At 39.2% G+C, this 24,648-nt stretch overlaps 1 protein-coding gene across 1 annotated transcript in view; it reads left to right on the top strand.

The window, feature by feature from the left end:
• EIF2B3 (eukaryotic translation initiation factor 2B subunit gamma) overlaps positions 1 to 24,648 on the top strand; it is a 98,160-nt gene that overhangs the window by 20,909 nt on the left and 52,603 nt on the right. Inside the window, exon 4 of the mRNA XM_033067501.2 lies at positions 4,812 to 4,923. Coding sequence (XP_032923392.1) covers positions 4,812 to 4,923 — 112 coding nt within the window. The remainder of the gene's footprint in view (positions 1 to 4,811; positions 4,924 to 24,648) is intronic.

Here is a 24,648-nt window from a genome sequence, read left to right on the forward strand (position 1 = left end):
AAAATACTAAATACCACACAGTTGTTCCCACACCATACCTCTCATTTTCTTTTAATGTTATCTGTTAAAATGCTGAGCCTTGATTATTGTCACCTTAGTGGGTCCTGGTCCTTGATTAAAGCTCAGAGGCATTACTGGAATACAGGTAAGAAAATGTAGCTTTAAACTGTTGGAGAGAGGAGTAAAATGCAAGCCAAGGTGTCTGAAAGTGGAGGAAATACGTTTTTAAAAGAAAACTTCAAAAGCTCTGTATGAAGATTTTTCTGAAGCAACTTTTAAGGTTAGTAGGCTGAAAGAATTTAGTACTTGGATTGTCAAACAGCTCTAACTCCCCGATTTTTGAAAATGCAGTCTAAGTATTAATAGCACATAAAACAATGTCAAGAGCACTGCTGCAACACAGAATAGAGCATTCAGGAGTTGTAAACTAATGGGCCTATGGTTAAACATCATAGAGCTGCCCAGCATGTGAGCTCTGAGCACACGGGGTGGGGGTGAGGAGGTCTGTGAGGATAAACAAGATTATCTGAAGACTCTTTGCAAATATAAACACATCAGATTGTACATGCATTTTATTTTACTTGTTTTTTATGTCTGTGTGCTTGACTTTGTAGCATAACTTTGCCTACATGACTTGTTAAAATTCGTGTATGTTTTTTCAGACCTGTAAAAGATCAAACATGAAAAGACTAAAATTCCATTATGTAGAAGTGTTTTGTTACCCCTGGTGTTTTTCTGTGGGGCTCAATACTAAGATCTCCCACCCAATGCACCAATTGAGTCGCCATGGACAGCACTAGAGACATGTTTCCTGTGAACTGCCTCAGATAAAACATGAACCCTACCAGGCCTGTTTCAGTAGTTTCTTAAAAGCAGGGAAGTGTCAAGACAGGAATTTTAGGTTCTTCTCCAGGTTCTGGAGGAGGGAAGTACATTCTAGGGAGCACCAGACCCTCCTGGCTTTCATTCCTACTTGACTAAATGCACCCTCTTGCTGTCAACATTACTGTAGCTCATCAATCTTTCTTTTCCTGTGCTGGCTTCTTGCTGCCACCGGTCTCCATTCTTGTTGTCTTTTTGTAGTTTCCTTCCTTAAGGATCCTTGCCGAGAGCCTGGGTTTCTTTAGAGCATGTATTTTTTATATATATATATCTCTTAAAGAGCTTATATTGCTCTTTTCTTTCACTGCCAATTTCCTTCTTCTGTTCCATTTCTGACTTCTTGTCTTCACCTGGTTAATTTTTCTGCCTGTAGTCACCTGTTCTCTTCTGATTCCTGTCCCATCTAGTGTCCTTTAAAAGACAGTCACAGTTTTGAGTGGTTTTCAGGGACTGCTTTCTCTCCCTTCCAGCCTGTCTTGCAGAATCCTTGTTTTATGTTTTTTATTTTCCCTCATCCCTGTGAGTTAGACTTTTATTTCCTTCTGAAAACCAGACTGCAGAAAGACAATAGATTAAACTCTTTCCCCTGGAACGGTCATCACAGCATAGCTGTGGAGCCTCATGGCTTGTGTACTTTGCTTGCACCACCTGATGTTACAGAAAACCTCAGGTAGCACCTGCTATTTGATCAGTCCCAGGGGCTGAGGAATTGGAACAATCTATCCTTAAGAGCAAAATATGCAGAAACTTTTGCAGCAAAAATAGAAGGCTATAGAAGAATACAGCATGTGAACCTGCAGTTTTTCAAAGATTGATTAGAGTTTTCAAGGGAAGGGACACCAAACCATTTCTGCTTATGCTAAACACTTTTTTTTTTCCTTAGCCTTAGAACCAGCTGCATGGTTTTGCTGAAGTATTTCAAATGTTCCTCTTAAGCCAGGCACCTGGCATTGGAAATTGCATCCCAGGCAGTTAAAACTTGGTGAAGCTTCTAAGCACCCAAAGACAAGATATTTACAAGGAGTATGTTAGGCAGTTTTTCATAGTAGGTGGCACTATTTGCTCCTTCTCTAAATTGTGACACATACAGGTTTTTCTGTACTTGGACTCTACTGTTCAAGTGTTTGGATTAGAAAATGGATGCCATGACAAGCCACTAGATCTTTTTTTTACTGTTTCTACAAACAATTCACTTTTTGAGAAGGATCGACAGATTTTATCTCACATATGTCATGGAATCTGATACAAAGTTGCTGCTTTTGGGGTATTATTGAACATTCAAGAATGTGATATAAAGAATAGTTCTTAAATTAGCATGAATTGCAGTGTGTTAAGTGCTATAAAAATCCTGATGGTTTCCTGCAATGTTTGACTCAGCTGCAAATTACATGGTCAAGTTCATTGGGTTTTATATTTAGTGGATCATATATTGACAATAATCTCATTGGGTTTTTAAATTGAGCAGTAAGAGCAATGGCAGTAAAAAAAAACATACAACATGAAACTGTTAGTCAATGGTAGTAACCCAAATAAACAGAGAATGTCAGGAATTCAGATACCCAAAATGGAGCTGTGTGCTTAAAGATGACCTGCAAGGGATTGAGTGGAAAATAATGTCTGAACTTTTCTGTGTATAAAGAAAGGCAGAAAAGATGGAGGTGGTGACTCTTTCCTGCTTATTTTTCTTGTCTTGAAAGTGGCAAGCATGTTATCACTGGTATTCTCCATGTTTGGTGGTCTTGAAGACTGCATCCTGTTAAATCCTCTCCATTTAATTGAAAGGGTGGGGATACTGAATCTATAACAAGGGTGTCTTTTTCTCAAGTGTCAATGAATTATGACTGATTAAAAAACACTTTTAAAAATATGACTGAAACTTACTTATTTTTGTCACTAAAGTGCTTAACATTCTCTTGTGACATCATTATTTCTTTAAAGCATTAAAGCTCTTAAAACTGATGGGGATCTAATTTGTAAGATAATTAATAAATTGCAATAGCAGTGTCAAGTCCTTATTTATCTACTGTGAGGGGGCAAAACACATCCTCCTTTTCATTTTTATACTTCAAATGATTTTGTTAAATTACTGTCACTTTAACGTTTTTCTTATACTTCCTTGCGGGGGTTTTGTGAACTAATTATATGTCTGCTCTTCTATTTTTCTTTTCCTTGCTAAGTGATGCCAGTGGGATTTGAAACATCACTCTTGTACCTCTGGATAATTGATTTTAATATATAAGTTTTGGTTTTTTTAAATTACTGAAGTAATGTTGTTGCGTGTATGAGGACAAACCTGACCTGGTATCTTACAAAAATCCCGCAGTGCACTCTATTTTCACTCTTTGTTTCTTACCTATCCACACAAGCAAGAGCAGCAGGTTTGGTGTCAGTCATGTGCTTGGTCCTGCTCTCATTAAGTTGTTTTTTTCCCTTTTTCCTATTGCATAGAGTTTTGATGTAGCAGTGTAATATATTATTGTAAGAGCAGCCAGGAGATGGGCAGGCAGGACCTGAACTTTTAGAGAAGTGCTGGTGCCTCGATGAAGGAAAGTCAATCACTGCTGTATTTCCAGTCTGTCAGGAGACCCCAGTTAGGTGGCAGAGGTGAGGGTTCATTTGCCTCTAATCTCAAACTTCACTGCCCTCCACAGAATGAAAATAGGCACTGCTTTCAAGACTTACTCTGCGTTTTTACAACCAGTAATCTTTATCAAAATTGTTCTTGTTTTGTCATGATGTTAGGTGTTCAGGCCTCTTTGAATTTCTTGGTTGTGTAATGAATTTCTGAGAAGGGTTGGGGGGTTTTCTGAGGGGGATATGTTTGGTCACTTACATCAAAGATTGCACAGCTGAACAGATTTGACTGTTTTAAGAGTAGTTATTACTGTGGTAACTCTGAAAGAACAGGTATAAATAAAACAAGGGATGGACCTGAACTGGGAAAAATAAAATTAAAAATAGTTTGTTTGAAAAAGATCTTAGAGAATTAGCTACTTTTAGAGTATGTTGTTACTCCAGTGTGGTTAAAGGCATAGAACTTAGGAGATCAAATATGTACTAGTTTGGCCCAAAACAATAGTATTTATTGGGAGAAAAAAATGTTTTTGTTAAAGTTGTACTGTGGCTTTCATGTACAGCCCATGTCTGGCTACCACTGGAGTGGTTGCTCAACTCCAGAGTGAAAATTAGAATGAGCTGCCACCACTGTATTCAGATGTTGTGTAAAACTGTTAAAAAATAAATGCTTTACATTTCAGTAGGCCAAAGTCCCTGCTGATGCATAGTCGCTGGTTGCAGGAGATACAGACTGCCACAATAATACATGTGAGTGTTGGGTATTGTCTTGGTGGACAGTTTTATAAAAAGATGTTTAAACCAAGTCAACCCTTCCAGAAACATCCATGGTAGAAGTCTTAGAATCTATACTTTTATGTGTGTTTGTGATTTCTGTATTGATACTTGTCTAAAATAGATGAGTTTCAAAATACTTATGTCTTAACTGAAATCACAGTCCTCTCCAGACTCCCTATGTGGACTGACATTATGAGAAGAAGCAGCTGGATTTGAAGAACTCACTGTTTGCCTTGAGTTTGTTGTTGTTGTTTTAGTTCAGGAAGCAAGGGGTTTTATTTAAAAAAAGAAAAGGGAAGTGCATCTCAAAATTGACTGTTGGATGTCGGAAACCTATAGTTGGCATGTTCATAAAAAGGATGCAAAAACTTTTCAGGGCCAGTGTTTTGAATGCCATGATATATATGAGCTACCCCAACTGACAAGAAGTTGAAAAAGTTATCATGGTATTTATTAAATTCATGGATTTGCTGGGATAGTCAGATTTCATATTTTGGGGTGGTTGGTGGTCCCATTTGTCTTTCCAACCTGCATTAAAATGGGGTTATATAATGATTTTGTTTGATTTTCTACTTCAGTGGAGCAACGCGACTTCATTGGAGTGGATGACACAGGAAAAAGATTGCTCTTCATGGCTAATGAAGCTGACTTGGATGAAGAACTTGTCATTAAAAGATCCATCCTTCAGAAGTAAGCTCATGAGTCCTTGTAATAGAAACTGAACTTGGGATGATAAAAAATAATTGTGTAATAGGAGAGATGGTTAAAGACAAAGTAGGATGAGAAGGGAGGAGGAAAAGCCACATATTCTGCAATATTCAGGGAACAGTATTTTATTATTAGTTACATCATTGGAACCAGTTGATAGGCTTGTCTTACACCTTTATTAGGAAAAATCTGGGGAAAGAAAAGGAATGCATGAAAAGGTAACTCTTCTTGAAATGAAACCTACATGGTGATAGGTCAGATACAGTTTAAATTCAGAGATTGTGAAGTGTTAGACCTATGTTCATAAATGAAATGCTGTTCTCATTGGTTGAGTCCCAAATGAATTTGAATAATATCCATAAGAGCTTCTCAGGATTTCATGACCCTCTCATGCGTTTAAGGCACAAAATCTCAGCTGTCTTTCCAGGCCCCAAAAGATTCATTAGAGAAACCATGCTATATCCACCACTAAACTTCACTGGGGACTTGGATGAATTTATCAAATATGTCAGACAAGCTGATCTTTCTGCATGGTGTAATTCATATCCATTAGAAGGAGAAGGAAAGATGAGTTGCTCTTTATGCTCTCCAGTACAGTGATTTTAATTTTCTCAGGCACACGTTGTCTGGCGTGTTCCATGCAAAGCTGTGTTGGCTCCTTGAGAGGTCAACCTTTGTAGTTTGTCCCAGGCTGACAGTCAGACTTTCACCTCTGTGAGATGAGACACCTGTGGAACAGCCATTTGAGAGCTGGGAATCCATCCATGTGGACCTTTTAAGTCGAGGATGCAGACATCTGGGGTCTGCTCTCAGATAAATCTCTGCTGTGAAAATGCCTCTGGTGTGTGCTGTAGGCCACTGCTCAGTGTAATCTTTCCTTGAACATCCTGCTACCAGATGTGAGGGAGATGCTCTGTGCCCATGGAAAGATGACACCTCCTCTGCCCCAGTTTAAGGATTATCCTAGAAGGAAGGTGATCAGGAGTGGGCCATGTTAACTGTTGTAATGGAAGGAGCCTGTCCCAGCATGTTTCCACTGGCTCTCTCCTGGGCTTATCTTGGGCATGGCAGGCACCAAGCTGCAGGCATGCCTTCTGTACATACACAGCAGCTGATTTGTATAGAATAGGAAATTCATCACTGATGCATTCTGTGGGTTTGTGCACATGAAGACTAATAGTTCTGTTTTGGGCTAGGGGAGAATATTTTATCTACTGTTGGTGACAAGCTTGTCTTTATGGCTTCCTCCTGGCACTAGAGGATGGCTGTGGTATAATGACTTATAAATTGCTATAACATATGTGATCTTAGTTGACCCCTGATTTTACAGGCTCATCTAAACAGAGGATTCTCATTCCTGTAGCTAAATTAATCAGGCTTTATCCTGCAGGCTAAACTTTGCCCTTGGTAGCACCTGTTCAGTTATATTGTCTTCAGCAGATCTTGAGCATAACTGTTAGGGATTTGGTGGAGTGTTGATGATATACAGGTGGGATAAAAATCTGTCTCCCTGTCTTTCTTACATGCGCAGCTATGAAAGCAAATGGAAAGTGTTAAGCACCCTCCAAGCAGACACTAGCATAGTGTAGAAGAACAAAAAGAAATCTGCTAAGTTAAAAATAATAAAAAATAATTTTAAAAGATCCTTTGAAGCATCAAGCAGGAGTTTTGGGCCAGTACCCACCTGGGTGAGCCTCTGACATCTGAAACAGCCAACTGGCAATGTTGGTGTGCTCTCTCTGTCCTACAGCTGCCATCTTTGGGAAACTATGAGGGAAGCAAAATGTTTATGGAAATCATCTAGTAATTTTCATTTACGGCAAATCCAGGGTAGCAATAGCTGTGGGAGTTCTAGGAGGACAAAGTGTTGGCAGCTAATGGTGTTTTAACTTTGGAGTTGTCTAGACCTGCTCAACCCCTGATTTTCTCATGTGAGAAACAAAAGCGACGCTTGAAACAATCTTTGAAGTCTTTTTTTAATACATCATAGTAAAGAAAGAAAAAAAAAAGGCAAGCCCAATCTCATTTTCTTCATGGATCACTTGATGTGACTGACTTTCAGCTGCCATGTTGGCTGTTTCTTGCTCTGGACTTTGTTTTGATGAAATAACAGACTTTGTGGCAATATGGTGGGAGAATTTCCAGTACACTCATTTGTTCCTCTGTAAAATACAATAGACATCTTGAGGGTGTTGCTTTTGTTTGTTTTGCTTTTAATGGTCCCTTTGAAGGGCTGTAGTGGTCTTGTTACATGAACTCTAGAACTCCTCCAGTGCTTGTTTTGTTCTTCAGATCCTTTTTCTATTTTCTTTTTCCGTCTCTTTTTAAGGAGGGGAGTAGAAGGAGGGACAGGGAGGGAATAGTGAAAGGAATGGTAAGAGGGAAGATGAGTTTTTCTTTAAAGCTAGGAATCTTGTTACTGGTAAAAATCTAGACCCCATACAGAAATGGTTCAAAGACCCTTTGGCTTCCCCTCCTCACAGGAGGGAAGTTATGTTGACAAAACATGCAAAACTGTAGAGCGCTAATTTAAATCCTTGAAGAAAAACCTTTTTCCTGACCTTTGCCTTCTTCCTATCATTGGATTTCATGCTCTTCACTTTCCTGCCATGAAAGAGCAGCTGGTGAGGAGGGACTGGGGAAAACACACATTCTCTCGAGTACCTTTTGAGTATTAAATACTTTTTTTTTTTTTTTTTGCTTTTGACTCGGGTGTTTTGTAGTAATGCAAGTGTTACAGAATGAAACATTTTAGTGGAATTTCCAAGCTCATGGTGTAACCTGTTATTCTCTCTCCGTTTGGTTAGGATTTCTTTTCCAGATTTGTTGTTTTGATTCGTGTTGTGGTTTTTTAAGTGGATAGCCATTTTGGGTTTGGGATTGCATCTCCTTGTTACACCACAGAAAGAAGTCTGGATTTTGCTCATTTGCTTGCCAGAGCAAATCTGGCAAAGCTTTCAACTTGGCAGGTAAAATTATCTTTTATTTTCCCTGTGCTGTTAATCAGCCTGATGACAAGTCCCACAGGTAGCATCCTCCCTCAGTAAATAAGTGGAAAACAATATCAAATACATCTATTCAGGCACGTTTTGGAGTGCAATAGGCTGAGCCAAAAAACAAATTTATTGGTGGTGCCTAGAGAGACTAATGCTGCTGGGGAAAGCATTTTCAAGGAAATGGTTCCCTGTTTGGGTAATGAGAGCTTATAAAAAACCATGAACAGCCTGTGCATGTCATTCACTTTGGCAAATAGCTGCAAGATGAGATACTAGAATGAAAGAAATACAGTTTGGGGATGTTTCAAAACCAGCTTAGAGCCCTTTGAAGAGAAAAAAATAAAGTTATGTGCTCATCCCTGGAGCCTGGTTTTGCCAGTGACATCTCTCTGACTTGGGTCTTGACAGGATGAAGGAGTGAGGAAATGATGAGAATTCCATAGCTGCTGCCTCTGCTTTGGGAGGGGGCAAAGGTATTTGTTTTCAAAGCACGATTACAATGGACAGGGAGCTTTTGCTCCACCTCTGATATTTATGGTCATGCAAAGTGAAACAGTAAAAGACACCTGTTGAAGCAGGTCTAAATTTGGAGTGTTTCCTTTTAAGATCTTGTGGGCTGTGTAAGGGTGAGTTCAGCCTTCGTGGGTGTTCTGTCTGCACAGATGCAGGTGCAGGGCTTCTCCTACAGAATATGTTAATAAATCACCATGACAATTCCAGCTACTTATTACCTCATGTGCTTCAGACAGAAAAGAATACTTCATCTATAAATATATATAGTACTAACATTAGTAACCTTGAAGTAACAATGCAGATCTGTTTTTAAGGTAATTTAATAAAAAGAGGGGGTAAATTGGAGAGTTTTTTCTTCCTTTTCTCCTTGTATCATGAGAGTAAAAAGGAATGGTTTAGTATAATTTCAAAAGTCAGCATTGCCAAGTGGGTAGGTAATGGGAGCTCAGAAACAGCTTTGATACACTTGATTTCCTTTCTGTTGCCTTGGGATATTGTCCTTTTTTTTTTTTTTTCCCCTGCTGATAATTTGTTTTAAATAAGTGGATCATATATAAACACACTGCAACTTCCTTAATGTTCCTGCCCTCTAAAACTGTTGTTCTTGGGAAATTGGTGTCTCTGAAATACTCGGCAGCTCCTGTGGTGGTTCTTTTTTTTCTTTTAAAGTCTATTTCCTTTAGAAAACCTGGGAATGACACTGGTATAGAAAAATGCCCTACAGTGTGAGACATCCTAAACTAGATCATGGGCAGATGTCCTGTACCAGATCCAGCTGGTGAAGGGGCCCACCACCCTGAGCTTATGCCCAGCTGGACATACAGATGAGTACTCCATAAGCCACATGTGACAAAAAGAGCTTCACGACTTCTGATAGGTTAAACAGCAGGACTTTGCTAACTTGGTTCTGTTTTCTTTGTGCATTTAGGAGATGTCCCCACAAGCAGTGCCTATGGCAGGGAAGAGGGGGATGTACTAATACAACTCATTAGGAAAATCCTGAGGAACAATTCAGGACAGCCCAGGGAGCAAAACCTCTTTGTTGTTCTCAGCTGTGTACAGAAGGAATACATTCCAGCTTTGGTGGTGGTCTTCTCTTTGAAAAATCAGGAGTTTTCACTATTAGCAAAATTTTTAAAGTTTCGTTTGCATTCAAGTGGTATTTTGAGAAATACCATAGAAGGTTGTTGGATATAACTTCTTTACTCTAAAATATGACCTCTATAGAGTGATGTCTTTTCTGTTGATCCAAATCTGCTCTTTCAATTAGTCCAGGTCTACTCTTCTCACAAATAAAAATAAAATTTTCTGACTAGCATCCAGAAAATAAGTGAGGTTTTTTCTGGCTCCTCTAACAAAAAATAGAAATTGTATGTGTTGATTTAGGTAATAATCCTTTTACAGATGCACAAGCCAGAAAAGAATCTGGTTCCTCTTCCCAGAATTGAATTGGTTTCACAGTACTAATAGGAATTTAGAAAGCTGTAAAAAGTTATTTAAGCCAGTAAAGCAAGCGGATCTGACTGAATCAAAACAGAGGAACTAAGTCTATTGAATAAAAGGGTGTGACTTTTACACACTAACTTCTCAAACTATAATCACAATTTAAAAATGCTGATGTAGCTTTAATCCTATTTCTTTAGAAAAGAGGATTTTGCTGAACATTTCAGAAAAAGATATTGACCCAAGAGTAGTTGTTTGAGACATGAATTTGGAGTAGATGTTCTCAGGATGCTGTGAGTAGGTCTTGCATGCCTGTTTAATTTCTCAGCTCACTAAGAGTAGCTGCTGTAGCTAAAAGGCATTCATTTTCTCGGAGTTTGCCCTTTTTATTATGCATTTAAACTTTGCTCAACTTGTTCTGTTTTTTCTGTAAATTTGTTAGGGATGAGTGTAACCTTTAACTTTAGAAACAGTCTCTTTAAAATTATTTACTATTTCTAAAATCAGTGTAGCCAGCTATAACAAAAACTCTTTAATTTGGTGCTTTTATACATTACACTTGTATAATAAACATGAACATAAATATAAAAGCAGTTAGTGATACATTGACTTTATATTTTAAAGAACATTGTGCTATTGCTGATTTTAATACTGTTGCTTCCACAGGATTTTATTGATTTTTTTTGCTGCCACATTATTTTATTCATAAATTGATGGGGGGTTGAAAGGAAGGTACAGCATATCCAGGTCCTATTAATAAAGGAAAGGTCATACTGTGTCTTGACAACTTGTACAGGTAAGAGGTCATGCATTTCATAATCTGGAGTATTCATCAGGAGTTTCTATTGAATGTAGTTATGGAAAGGCTTATTGTCAATGGCTTTCATTTTACTGCATGATTCTGGCCGGTGTTCTAGTACACATAAGGCTAAAAGCAGAGAGTTTGAGGCTCAGCATTTGGTTTCTAATCGGCAGTAAATGTATGTTGCATGGGTTGTCATTAGTCATTTGTCTGTCTGTCTGTCTGCTGCGGTCTCAGACCAGCACTTAGCCTGTGATTGGGTTTTACTTTTCAGAGGTTTTGAAGGAGGAAGGGATGACTGTATTGCTTGGACACCCTCGTGTCCATGTGACTTGGTAAATGCAGTACTCTGCATGAGTCATTCAGTCTGGACAGCACTGAAGTTGAAGCTCATTGTTACTCTTAAGCCAGGCTCAGGTCTTAAAAACATGATAAATGTTCTGTTCTTTTTAGAAAGACATCTTAATGCTTTAATACAGTTGCCACTGTGTACTTTTTAGCATGGCTGGGAGTTACCTTATTTCACAGAGTTGATGAGGAAGCATTGCCATAGTTCTTTTTGTGACATACTTACCCCAGTTGATCCAGATGTAACCTGTGTGGTCAAAAGTTCCTCTGGATGGTTTGCTTAGGGCAGAGACATAAAACGATCAATTGCTTGCTTTCAACATACATTTTCAGCCCTAATGTGTATTCAGTGTAGCTGCCTGTTGAAATGTTAGGGTTTCAGCTTGTGTCCAGTGATCCCAGAGTGACCAGTAGGCGACAGAGGGACACAGACTCCTCATTGTGCAGTTGGGATGGTACAGAGAGAAAAAAGCCAAAGGTCAGAGGAGTTATCCCTGCTTGTGCGAGCGCTGTCAGGCTCTCCCCTACCACATGTCCGCCATGTGTTCCTCATCAGCGGGATGTGGAACTCCATGACGCAGAGCAGACTGGAATGCAGAGTTAGTTAACACCCGCCGTTGGGGAATTTATCAGCCAATGTGGAATATGTGGGGGGGAGGAAACAGCCTAGTTTAAAGCAAAGTAAGGGTGAAATGAGGCATGTGACTGTTCCTCTTCAGTTAAAAAGGTCTGATTCTGCTTGGGGATGAGATCCTGGCTCATGAGCCCAGCCAAAGTTTGTGGTTCCCTTACTGTTCTGTGTTACTGATGCATTTTTAGTCCTTTAAATTGTCATACTTAGCAGAAGTTTTTGCAGTGGCAGGAGTGAAATACCTCTGGGATTTTTGCAGGGAACCATTCATCTAGTTTATTCTAAGAAGTCGATTTCAGAGAGCCTTCTCTTTATGCTTGTCACCGAGATCCCAAATCACTAACTTGCAAGGACACATAAAAGTGATAGCCGCTCCATTAAAATTAGCTACACTTGATATCAGTTGAACTGTAGTTACATAATATTTTTAGTGCTGATTTATGGCACTTCGTTTGTGGCTCCTGTGAACTCTAACCCAGGTGATTTACTGTGATGTTTCGCACTGCGAAGAATATTGTGAAAGTCATAATGGAAAGAGTCACAATTTGCAATTAGCTGATTGAAGGTATATGTGGGCTCACATCCTTACTGGGTTTGCATTCTACTTTAGTTGCAGCAAATATATATCTTTGAGAAAGTTTCCATTCATTCAGAATACAATGCTGAATTCCCTGTTGAATAGCTGCAGTGTGGTTCTCCCCAAACAGCATTGTGCTGGCAGTTTCTGGAATTACACAGGAAATGAAGAGCATAGCAAACTTTCCTTTCTCTTGCTAAGACATGCTCCCCAGGAGTTCTTCCAGTAGATCAAGTAAATAGCAGAGATCTATTCCTAAGGGCAGCATGTTTCTCTGTGTTTCTGCTTTGAGAAGTCCTAATTTTCTCTGGCTTTAAATCCTTCCTTTCTTCATCAAATTTATTGCACCATTTCCCCAGCTAGAGAAGATGAGAGAGAGATTCCTTTTACAAGCAGTAAAACTGCTTATACACTTTTCTTGGAGATTTCTTGTAGCACTCTCCTTTACTATTCACCAAATACTATGTACTCTGTTAAGAATGAAGAGGAGGTAGCTATTTGATATTGACCTGTGAACTGACAATACAGAATGCTGCATCTTGCCCCATTACTCATTTTAGTATACGTTGCATATACCTGCATATTGCCGGCAGAAGCTGTTGGTATTTCTTGGGTTGATCATCTTGAAATTCTTTAGCCTTCTTAAAAATGTGTATGTATGTGTGTATTCATAATCAGATTGGTGAAATCTCAGGAGTTAGTACAGGAAGATTTTAAAAAGGAATAACTTACGTCCTTCAGAAAAATTTGGCTGATGGACTTTAATTAAACTCCTAGGGTTGGAAGCAAACCAGTAAGAAAACAGGGAAATTTAAGTTAAAGCTCAACTTCTAGTTTTTTTCCATATAAATCATCCAACAGCTGGTGATATTTACAAGAGCACCAGAGACTGTCTTCTAGTATTCCCTTTGATTTTATTTCCCCCCCTTTGCTTTATTATTCCCAAGGTGTAGCATTAAATATAATTTCAGAGGCCATGTGTGTCCTTAACTTCTCTGTCCCATCTCTATGGTACATGTGTTCATATATGTATATGTGTAATATATAGCTTTGTTCACTGATGCATTAGTACAGTATTTGTAGAACTAAGTAAATTTTTTTAGTTTTTTTTTCTCCCCCCAGATGAGCTACATCATTTCTGAAAATAGCTCTGAAATTCCCACTTCTGTGACTTTGAGCCTTAGCCAGGTAGAATAGTAATAACAGAATCATGGCCAGTGGTGCCATAAATTTCAACTAAAGTATCGGGCAAGAAGTCTGATATCTGTTTGTACTGTTGTTAGAGGTATTTATGCAGGGCTGGTCTTTCAGCAAGTGTGATTATTTTCAGAGAGGCCCTTTCTCCATTCTTGCTTTAGAATGTGCTGAGGATGTGTGTGGGGAATGGCACCTGACAAACAGCAGCCAGACAGAAGGAATAAAATCCCTTGGGAATGAGACTTCTTTTAATGGCCGTTTTTCACTTCTAAGGCCACTTGAAAAATATTGTTCTTCAGGTAGATCTTGTTCCTAGATCCCTGGGTTAGCATTTGGGTGCCTGCCATTTTCCCAGACCAAGGAGCTACTGAAGACTTAAGCTTTTCCAGTAGGAAAGTATGCAAGTACATACTTTGCAGCACCAGACGCTATTGAAAGAATAATGGACCCTTCCCACATTCAACTCCATTCTTCTTGCACACACTCCCAGACCTCTGGAGCCACTGTGCCAGCAAATGATTACATTCTGTTTTTCTTCCCTAACTCTTCCTAAATGAAATGTTAATTGAGACATTGATTTCTACAATTGAGATTCCTGTGTTAAGTCAGCATACTTAAAAGTAGCCTCTGGCTATTGAGGGGATAGATCAGTGAGACAAATTGCTGGTATGTTTTACTGTATTTTACCCTTTAAGAAAATAGTATATATTTCAGATTTAAGGAATATGTACTTTGCATGTGTTTTAGATGTACCCCATTGTAGTATAGCTTTAGAACACAGAATTCCATGTGTTCTCTGATTTACATTGTTATATGAAGGAAGCATACTGGGGAAAAAAAAAAACAGATTTGAGCATTTGTTTTGTATGTCCTTGATATTTGTTTGAAAAAAATATCACAGTACTAGGGATATTATGTAGATTCCAGACCTTCATATGTCATAGGCGTGACTGTATATGTGGGGGTAAAAAATTACTTTTCCTGTCCTAGGCAACTGTTGAATTAAAGGATTTGCAGAAAAGTTGTCTGACTTTACTTCTTTCTCTCTACTTGGCTTTGTGACTTTGAGAAATCTGCTTAATGTTAGTGTCTCATATTTTCTTTGCTTTTTAAAATGAATGCAGTATTACTGTCCTGTCTCGTAGGGGTATAACTTGTGAACATTTGTGTCAGTAGTGTAAATGTAAAAAGCTGCTCTGAGTATAGGCTATTAACTGTTGGCTTTCCCACGCTTTGAGTCAGAATACTGCTTGTTAAAATGACCTGCAGGAAACATCTGATCTAACACTGCATCCAACCTGAGCTACAGGTCGTGTTTGAACCCAGATTTTCATTTTCAGCACTTGTATTTTTGTATGTCAGATGCCTGTAGTATTTATTATTGTGTCATGTACTGTGTATTACATTGTTATGCACTGCTGTTCTTACCACTCCACTGGCCATAATTCCCTTTCAATGTACTAATTGTCCTTTTTCTTTCCCTACAAAGGCACTGGACATGCAGTGAAAAATTAAATATATTTATTTTGCATTAACAAGCTGCTCCTCCTGGATGTGCAGGAATTTGTATGTAGGTGGGTGACTCCTTGCATGCATACGAAGTGGTTTTACAAATGCTGGCTTGAGTCTGGCAGGGCCAAGCAATGCCCCTGAGCTGGCAGTGCTGACTCCACTGCTGGGTGCAGAGCAGCCCCTGGGCTTGTGTATCCTGAGGAAATACCAGGAAGGGTGCTTGGGAGGAGCCAGTCCTGCTGCAGAAAGTGTTGTGTCATCTGGGCTTTGTCAGGTCCATATTGTTCTGCATAAAGGAGAAAAAACTGTGTTTATGTTTCCCCAATTCTTGCATTTTTTTGCTGCTCTCCGCTTCCAGTTTGGCCACCTGATGGCAGCTTTTAAATTTTGTGATGTGAACTGTGGTTTTGTTACCCATATGTATAGCTTTGGTCAGCACTTTTAGGGTCCAGCAGAATACAAATATCAAACAGGAGTATAATCTTTTATGATTCTTCAAATAGTTCATTTTCGCAGTAGAAAAGTAATTCCCTTTAGAAGGTGTTCACAGCAAAGACTAACTACTTTCATTTCTGCTAAACATTTTAAAAACATTACAGATATTTTTGTAGGCAATCTGTTGTAAAACATCTTCCAAGCTATCTATGATCTATTTCTTCACTTTTTAAAATGACAGTTTTATCCATAAACAAAAAGAGTGAATGTTTTTTGAATGACAGGTTATGGTAATAAAACAAAGTGATACTGCTCTACTAACTAGTGGCCTCATAAAGGTTGTGTGCATAAAGTTATAATGAACTGGTGAATCAAGAGTGCCACAAACAGCAGAAATGCCCGACTCTGGAGCTGAAATAACCTTGCAGTTCAGTAGCCTGCTGCAAAGAAGTATGTCACTTTACCTGCTCCATCATTTATGTGTTTTAAAGTTCTGGCTGGTTGATTCACCATCTTGGAGGCAGTGGATGAAAGGTTTTGAACTTGTCAATACGACAAAGGTGTCTAGTACTGAGTATGAGTGATAGAAGGATTGTTGCAAACTGCAGCACAACAATTAAAAAATTCATTTTACTTTGACAGTGTGTGCTTTGACTTCTTAATTTTTGTAGATGAAAACATGCTGTGTTCATCGTGGAAGTGACTCAAAAGTTCCAGTCAAGACTTCTGGAAGGCTTCAGTGTGCCATATGCCTGCATATCTACTGCTGCTTTCACTGCTCTTCCAATGGCAATAAAAAAATTGGCCATGAGTGTTCATTCATGTCTCAGTGGAAATATCCAGAGCCATAGGTATCTGAGGATATGGCTGTTTCCTAAGTTTTAGATACACTGACCTGTGAATGTTTTTATCATTGGGCAGTGCCTAAAAAGTTATTGTATGGTGCAGAGGTGAAAGCTGAACCAAATTGTTCAGCATCCAAAAAGCTTGAAAGCAGGGGTTTTGGGAAGATGATGTGAGGCCACCACCAGCTGTGTGCTGTGCACACAGGAGAGTTAAGGAGAACTGCAGTGTACACAAGGGAAAGATGTTGTGGCTGTGTCTTCTCAGTGTAGGTTTGCATGTCGGAATTGTCGATCCCTGCTTGCTGGGCAGTGCAAGCATAGAGAGAATTAGATGAGATTATGAAGAGCAGAAAAATCAATAATCTTCAGAAGTATTCAAGGTAGACACTGACTTGAACTTGTACATTGTCTCTACAAGTGAATAATATCTTATTTACACTCGAAATTGAATGTTCATTTCCAAAATTCTGGGATGTTTTGGCTTTTAAATCTACCATGAGGGAAGGACACGTGATGTCTGTGCTTACGGGGATCAAGATGCAGTGGGGGAAAAAAGTGTATGAGAGCCCACTCTTAGTAGTCCTGTTTGTTACTTTAAGCAGAATTGTCACCCTCACCTGACACTGTATCCTGAAGAGAATCCATTGTTCACATCTCTGAGAAACTCATGTTGTCATCCTGTTGAATAGTAAAACCCAAAATTGAGATTAAAAGTTGCCAAAAAGCAAGAAGCCAGTGTTCTGCTGTTACTTGATCATAGTGGCCTTATTTGCTAAGCTAAGATTTTAACCACTTAGGGTTTTTAGGCTTCTGAGTACTGTTCGTTAATGTAGTTATTTCACTGCTGAATGACAACGTGTTATCGTGCACTGCTGTCAGTTCTAACATTCCTTCAAAATGAGAGGTGTTTCTCCTTGCCAGAAGTAGAACTGTAGTATGGTTTGTACTTCCAGAAATTCCTTCATGGCTTCAGTCTGTGTTCAATTTTTGGCTGGTTTGCAAAAATATGTGATCCAGTTGATCCAGTCATGTTTTTAATTGAAAACATGCATAGTTTGTGTGTATTAAAAAAGGATCATTTGCATGCGGGGAAGAGCCCATGAAAGTGTGTTTCAGAATTCCTACTTGCATCTGGTATAGAAAAAGTGTAGGCAATTATTTTGTGTAAGTCCACTGTGTATTTTTTTTCTTTTGTTATCAATGTACGTCAGAGGTCTGAACACAAATAAAGCATGCTATGCAGACTAATTGAATCAATGCCTCTGTGGAAGCAATTTAGTTTCTGGAATTGCTCTTCTAAATCAGAGATGTAAACAAAAACTTAGTTATTTTTATATAATTTCCCTTTGCCTCATGTATGTGATTCTGGAAGTTGAATAGTTACAGGTTTATGCCTTTTTTTACAGCAGAATATTTGCAGGGCTGAATTTTTATTGAAGCATAATTCCTGGTTTCCTTAAAGCTGAGCAAGACTACTGTACAGTGGGAACACACATTAATTTCAGTTGCTCTGAAAGGCTTTTCACGTTAAAGCACTGAAGGCAGCAAATTGTTCTCAAGTGTTTTTTTCATTAAGAGTTGTTTGCTGCTTTTGTAGAAACAACTGCTTCAGCCACAGAAAGTAAATGGGAAGCTTTTCCTGAAAGAAGGGTGTGCAAAGAACAGTGTTTAGGTCATGGGCTCTTACTGTCCCTCCTTCTTCCTTCTGTACCTATCTAGGGATGATATAGGTACCATTGCATTTTTTTTTCTGTCCCCAGAGACTCCTTTTTTATCTGAGATTGGCTTCAGTTTGGTGCTTCTTGGTTGTTGTGCTTTCCTCATAGACTGTGAGCTCACTGTGCTGGTTCCTTTAAAAGGCAGAACACAACAATATTATCTATCTTAAAAGTTTAGAGTGAAAGGGACTGTACACTTAAAGATATGCTCCCATTAAATGTGCAATTCCAGCTTTTCAGAATAAAACTATTTTCTAGTGATGTCCAATATAATGATAAAATCTATTTGTGAAGAGTGCAGCTTGTGAAGAATCAGAACCACCTCTTCTGTTGCTGTGCTAAAACTCCCTTTTATTTTTAATAACAAATTATTTTGAGAACAGAGCCCAGAAGCATGGAATTTTTAGAAGTAAACTGGTCTTTTAAGGCTTCCTGTTCATTTTTGTTGTTGTTATTGCTTCTTACCTCTCTCTGTGTTTACTTTTATTTAACTGTCTCTGAAAAAGCAGCCATTGTAGACTTGGGCCTTTTTTATATTACTAGCATAGTCTAGAGGGTTAGCACAGGTCATTATAGTTACAGATTGGTCCTAATACATTTTTTTCTTTATAAACTAAGGGCAGGACTGTACACGAAATTACTGTTATTGTATTTGTGCTTTGTACTCATGCACTTGTTGACTGTTTTACAAGCCAGTAACGTAGTAGCCACAGGCTAGGAAGCTTGCCCAGAAATCTGGCATATTTAATTAGTGCTAGTAAACAAGCAGAGTTTCAAATTTAATTTTTCCTTCTTTAATTCCTATAAACCTCAAGCCATTTAAAACTTAATTTTGACACTAGTTTCGTTTATGCAGTTGGATAATACTGAAACAGTCTACAACCACAGACAGAATGGTCCCAGTCTTTTCCAAGCAAGAAGGGAATAGAAGTTGTTTTGTTTTAGTAGTATCTGAGGTTGATGTAAAATTGTAAACTATAATCTTCAGGTCATCCACCACCCATTTTCCTTTTCTTTCTGTAAGGCTAAATGTTTCAAGACAAGGAAATTGTCCTACCATGAGTTTAGCCTTGCAAAGGGCAGGGACTGGATTTGTTGCTGCTCTGTTTTTTATACAGAGAGCTCTTCTAAGAGCAAGTGATGTAACATGCAAGCTCTGGTACTTGCTATGGCCAGTTTATTGCTTCTAGGCTGTGAGGTTTTAACTCACTGCCCCACGTGGTATAAACAACAGAGCATTCAGTTGCTGTCTTCTCACTTCAATACCAGCTTGTGATCTGTGCTGAAAATGGTTCTCTACTGCTGCTTTCACTGTAAGGGACCACTGAACTCTAGATTAATGACATTTCTCCTATCTATTTCATTGCTGAATCCACTTGATCTCCAGACAAGTAATGTGCTGGGTGTCATAGCAATAGAATATGTGGTAATTTTGGTCAAAAACTGGACTTAGTAACTGCAGCTAAATTTTTTTTAATTAATATTGACATTGTGAAAATACACAGATGAACAGTATTTTATTAGCTGTCCTGACAGCTTTTCTCTCAAGAACATGTTTTGGGGGATTTTTTGTTGTTTGTTTGGGATTTTTTGCCTACTTATTTATAAAGGCAGCTCCCACCTTAGCATGTGCTGAAGTGAGAAACTTCACTCTACTGTGTGTGAAGTTTCTCAGTCAGCAGTAACTGTTCAGAGAAGGAAGGAAACCTGCTCAAAGTACCTTCTCAGTGCGTTGAAGTCACCATAATTTTCTTTTGCAGTATTCTAATTGCAATATGATCACTGTTCCAAAGGAGTAAAATTCTTCTGGCTCAACTGTAAACTTTTATTCTGGTGCTACTAATGGCCGAAAGGTGAGAGAGATTCTTGGGAATCCAGCTCTGTCTTTAGTGCAGTATGTTTTCATTCATCTGGGCTTAATGCTATAGAGCTCCAACTTTAGCATCTTCCTGAAAGCATTTTTGTTTTAAGTTCAGTTTCGTGTAGTAATAAGAAGCAACAACTTCTGTTATAGCTATTAACAAGTCTGGAAATTTTAAATCATGAGTAATCTGGTCTAACCAGAAACTAATCCAGTGTGGTTGTAGCCACTGTAATTACTTGTTTTAAAAAATGCAAATTTGGACTTTGGGTGGATGTTAAGGTCGTCTTGTGGTGATGATACTTTTTTGTGTCTAGTCTTTTTTCCTGTTTTTTCCCTCTGATACTTATATTCATCATTCCAGAGTATTTCTAATGGTGTTTCGTAAAGTGCCAATTAACTGAAAAGAAGTAATCACAAAGTTATTTTGGGCTGAAAAGATGAGTGGTGTCTGTCAGTGGCTTCAGTCTGACTTCAGTTCTCCTTTGGCTTTTGATTCTGCTGTCACTCTGCAAAAAAAATGTTGGACTTGCTAATTTTAAGACATTCTTTTAATGAAGTTGTTGTTTGATACTGTCAACATATTATAGTTGCTAAATTGTATAGGTTCTTTTTAATTGGAAAGGAGCATAGGTATATCTGTATTTCTTGTGTGATCTTCATATCACCTGGAGTATTTTTTTACTGCAGAGCTGGGCTGTATACTAAAGTTGGTGCCCAAGCTCTGATGGCCCTCACTGTCCTGATAATCTCACAGCTCAATGTTGATGCTGCCTTAATTCTGAGCTAGCATGTCTCTGAGGATGTATCTGAATACACAGGCTGAGTCATGACTTCAGTACAACCAAGTCAGGAAACCCCTCTGCTTTCCTGTAGGGAAGCAGGATTTATGAAGTCTGAGTGCTGATTCCTTAGAAGAATTTCCTCTAAAATGTATTTTTCTTTTATGTACCCTTTCAGCACTGCTGAGGTGTGGAGCAGCCTGTGCCCTGCAGTCACAGCCAGGCTCCCTGCACCGTGGCCTCGGAGCCAAGTTCTGTGCTGACTTTAATTTCTGCCTGAGATAAAACTGTACTCATTACCTAATTAAATATTTGATACTTGAGTTGTTGGGATCTTGTCACTATAAAGAGTGGTTACTGTGTGAAGTGCTAAAGTGTCAAGGTTCCAGTGGAATTGAGATGTGAGGAGATACAGTAGTAAAAGCTTAATGTGAATCAAAACTGAGGCAGAAGAAGTACTTGCCAAAAATCAAGAAAAACCTACAGGTCTAAGATTCGGCTAAGGAAGCTACAGACTATCAAGGAGCAGGAAAAAGTATAATTAGCTTACAGTAAATGAAGAAAATTAGCATTGCCAGGTTTATGACAGAAAGGCTGGATTTACATGGGTTGGATTTGAGTAGATTTTAGTAATATAAACCACAACACTTAAATTTTTCCCATCTTTGGACTCAAAGCTCATGTCTTCTTGCTTTCTAGACTGTATGTTTTGGTGGGAGCCAGATACTGCTTTGTCTAACACGTAATCTTTTCTTCTCCACTTCTCTTCTTTCTTCTAACCCTAATGACCTGCTATCAGGCTCTCGTCAGGTTGTTCTTCAGTCAGGTGAAAAATAACTTTTTTGAATGCAAATATGTTCTACAGAAAGTCTCACAAAGGTGCACCTTCTGTCATGAAGAGCCCATTTGCTTATTAGGCAAAGATCCTAGCAAAGGGAAATGTGTGATCAGCCTGTCAACCTATGGCCTGTGCACAGTGACAGGCTTAAAGAGAGATTTTAATTTTAGTAAACTGGTGGTGCAGAAGTAGGTGATTCTCATGAGGTACCTGGACAGCAACTCACAATGGGAAACTCAAGGATATGTCTGACAGCTTCAATTTGTTCTGCTCCTGGGCCCTGTGAAATGCAAGAGAAACCTTTATGCTTCTTTCAGCTTTGGAGGGTTTTTTGCTTATGCTTTTACTTGCAATTTAAGGTTGGGGGAGGAAGAATTTCTTTTTGCCTATGTATTTTAGTAGCCCAAAGGTATGACCTTACCTTAAATTCCCTAATTTTGCAGATTGTATATTCTAAGTAGGAGGCACCTCACCTGGAAGGTGCAGAAGGATTTCAGAGCCTTGTCGTGCAAGGCTCACGCTGCAAGTGCAGTTTTATTAGCCTGTGACTCTAAACCAGTGGCATGAAGAAGTTGTGTCAGTCTTGCTGTGTTTAAGCTATATATTGCTAGTGACCTGCAGCTTTGACCTAGCATTCAGTTTCAGTGTTTCCCATGCATTTACTGTAATTATTTGATTTTTTAAAATATATCATATGTCTACTGCTTAGCCCTTTGGGAACTGATGTAGGAGGGATCAGCAGGAGCTGCTGTTCTTCAGTAGCCTCTATACAATCCTCCAGCTTCAGTTACTTTCTTAAAACTTGTTCCTCTGAAGTGTTGTCATCCTTTCAGCCCTGGTGATTTTAGGGAACAATTATTTACTAAGGTGAATTTCCATGAAGTAGGAAGCAAAATGAGCTGAAAATTGGAAATGATTAGGGTTGCCAGGTGCAGACTTTTAGGTCTTTCTCCTTCTTCAGCAAAGAAAGCATTTCCCAAAGCTCGATTAAATCTCTTAAATCACAGTTTAGCTCAGCATAAGAAAAAACACCAGATCTGAACTAAGTGACTAAGCCATGTCCTGTTGTGTTGGAATTGAATTGGTTATAGCACACAATAATCTACTTTATTGTCATCCTGGCTTTAACTGTAGCATAAGATGATTACATTGAATGTGTATAATAATAAGGCTTACACTTTGTATATAGCCCTTTAAATATTTTGGCAGACCATAGAAAGAACCTTTACGTGCAAGGCTTGATTAATCCTTTTCCTCTGTGTATAGAACAAGTAGCTGCCAGAGCTCAAGGGTAAAACCTATTAATAATGTCTCTGGCAGTCCCCGCCCTCCTTCACAGTGTATTCTCTTCTGTTCACACCAAACTCCAGGCTTATTATCATTTTGGTCTCTCTCTTTTGCTTTCCCAGTTTATACACAGCAATCAGGGTATTCTAGCAGAATAGTATCTAGTATAAAAGTGTCTAGTATAAAATATTTGCATGAGCTCTTTTTTTCCAGTGGCAGGGAAAGAGAAAAGGGGTATGATAGTGTTGTGGGCAGCCTGGCCCCTGCGTTGTTTCCTACAGCTGTTCACACTCACTGTGGTAGAGAAGACCCTTAGAACCAGGTTTAGGGAAGTGCTTTCACAGGCAGCTGTGTCTGGGGTGCTCCCAGGGGGTTGCACGTGCATCCAGCACTCCTCTGACTTGGGGTGGGTGAGGAATTACTGTTGTTCTCCTTTTCATATGGGGAAGCTGAGGTAGGATGAAGGAAAAACATCTTTTGTAAGTTCATGTGATGGGATGGCTGTGGAGCCATTGACACCCTTGCTCTTCAGTCAAAAGAGATATTAACGTTAAAACACAGCGTTGTTGCCACGAAAATGACTCTTTCTAAAGGGAGGTCACACTGGCTTATTGTAGACCATTACTGACCTTGAGCAAATATTAATTCTGAGTTCTGTCTGCTAACCTATTCTCTTTATACTAGAGAAAATGATTTAATCTTTGGCTTTCAATGAAAGTTACTTCCTTTACCAAAAAGTTTTCAGCATGTTTTTGTCAGAAGTAGGTTCAGAGTTTGTATTATAGTCTCACGGGTATATTAATAACATAATACAACAAAGAAAAATGTCATGTGGTGAAGGTTTTAAGTGAAAAATATTTATTATTCAGAAGGCTTTCAAGCAACTTAGGTCACTAGATCAATAAAACATTTTCATTTGAAAGTACTTCCCATTTCTGGTACAGTGTCTCTCTAGCAGCAGCAGCTGTGAGGGTGGATGGTGAATAGTTGTTACCAGAACTGCAGTGTCCTGTCCTCCCTTGCCAGATCCTCAATGAACCAAAGCAAATCTTGCCTTCCTGTCTTTTTAAATAAGGTTGTTACAAAACTAGAGGAAGGGGAACAGTGAGGGGACGCCCCTGAGCAGGGAAACAGAGGTCAGGGTCATCTGGGGCTCATGGCACGTGTTGGCAGACACCTCATAGTAGCCTATGCTGTGTTGAACTCTTGGGGTCCCATTGCTGAGGTGCTCCTCAGCCGGAACTGAGGCTGTCCCCCACAAGAAGCAGCATTGTCCGATTCCCCTCTGCCCACCCTCCTCTGCAGCAGCAGGGGGGGCCCGGCCGGCCCCGCCACCGCAGCTCTGCAGCCCAGAGGTGGCAGCATTTCACCGGTGGGCAAAGGAGCCCCGGCACACAGTGGGGACATTCATGTGGCTAAGTGCTTTGGGATCTTTTTGGCCAAAAGCGCTGTGTTTAAAAAAAAAAAAGAAAAATTAAGGTCATAAGGTGTCTGGGATTTTTGAAGGGCCAGTGTAACAGTGGTCTTTTATTATTAGTGAGTTTACAGCCAAGAGCTGTCCCGTAAATGAGCAATGCGATTTAGGGATTATTTTTTTTTCCTTTAAAAGCAGGAATGCTTGAGACATTAAAGGTGGTCTGGCAGCTTTTGCTGTGAGACTTCTCTTCATGTTGATCTGTACACTGGCTTTGTATCAACACGAGAGCACCACGTTCTTGCAGACAGGCAGGGGTCAGCACTGTGTTTGAACTGGACCGCACGCTGCTTCATGCAAGAGCACAGTTCATGGTGTGGGGGATAGGAAGAATGTGACAGAGTGTTTGGCTATATGGACTATGTGAGCTACATGCCATTAGTCAGAAAAGATGCATAGTTTGCACTTAGTATGCTGTTATTTATTTATCTTGGAAGGATGGGGAGGA

The sequence above is a fragment of the Catharus ustulatus genome, chromosome 9 (genome assembly GCF_009819885.2).
Source record: "Catharus ustulatus isolate bCatUst1 chromosome 9, bCatUst1.pri.v2, whole genome shotgun sequence".
Classification (NCBI taxonomy): Eukaryota; Metazoa; Chordata; class Aves; order Passeriformes; family Turdidae; genus Catharus; species Catharus ustulatus.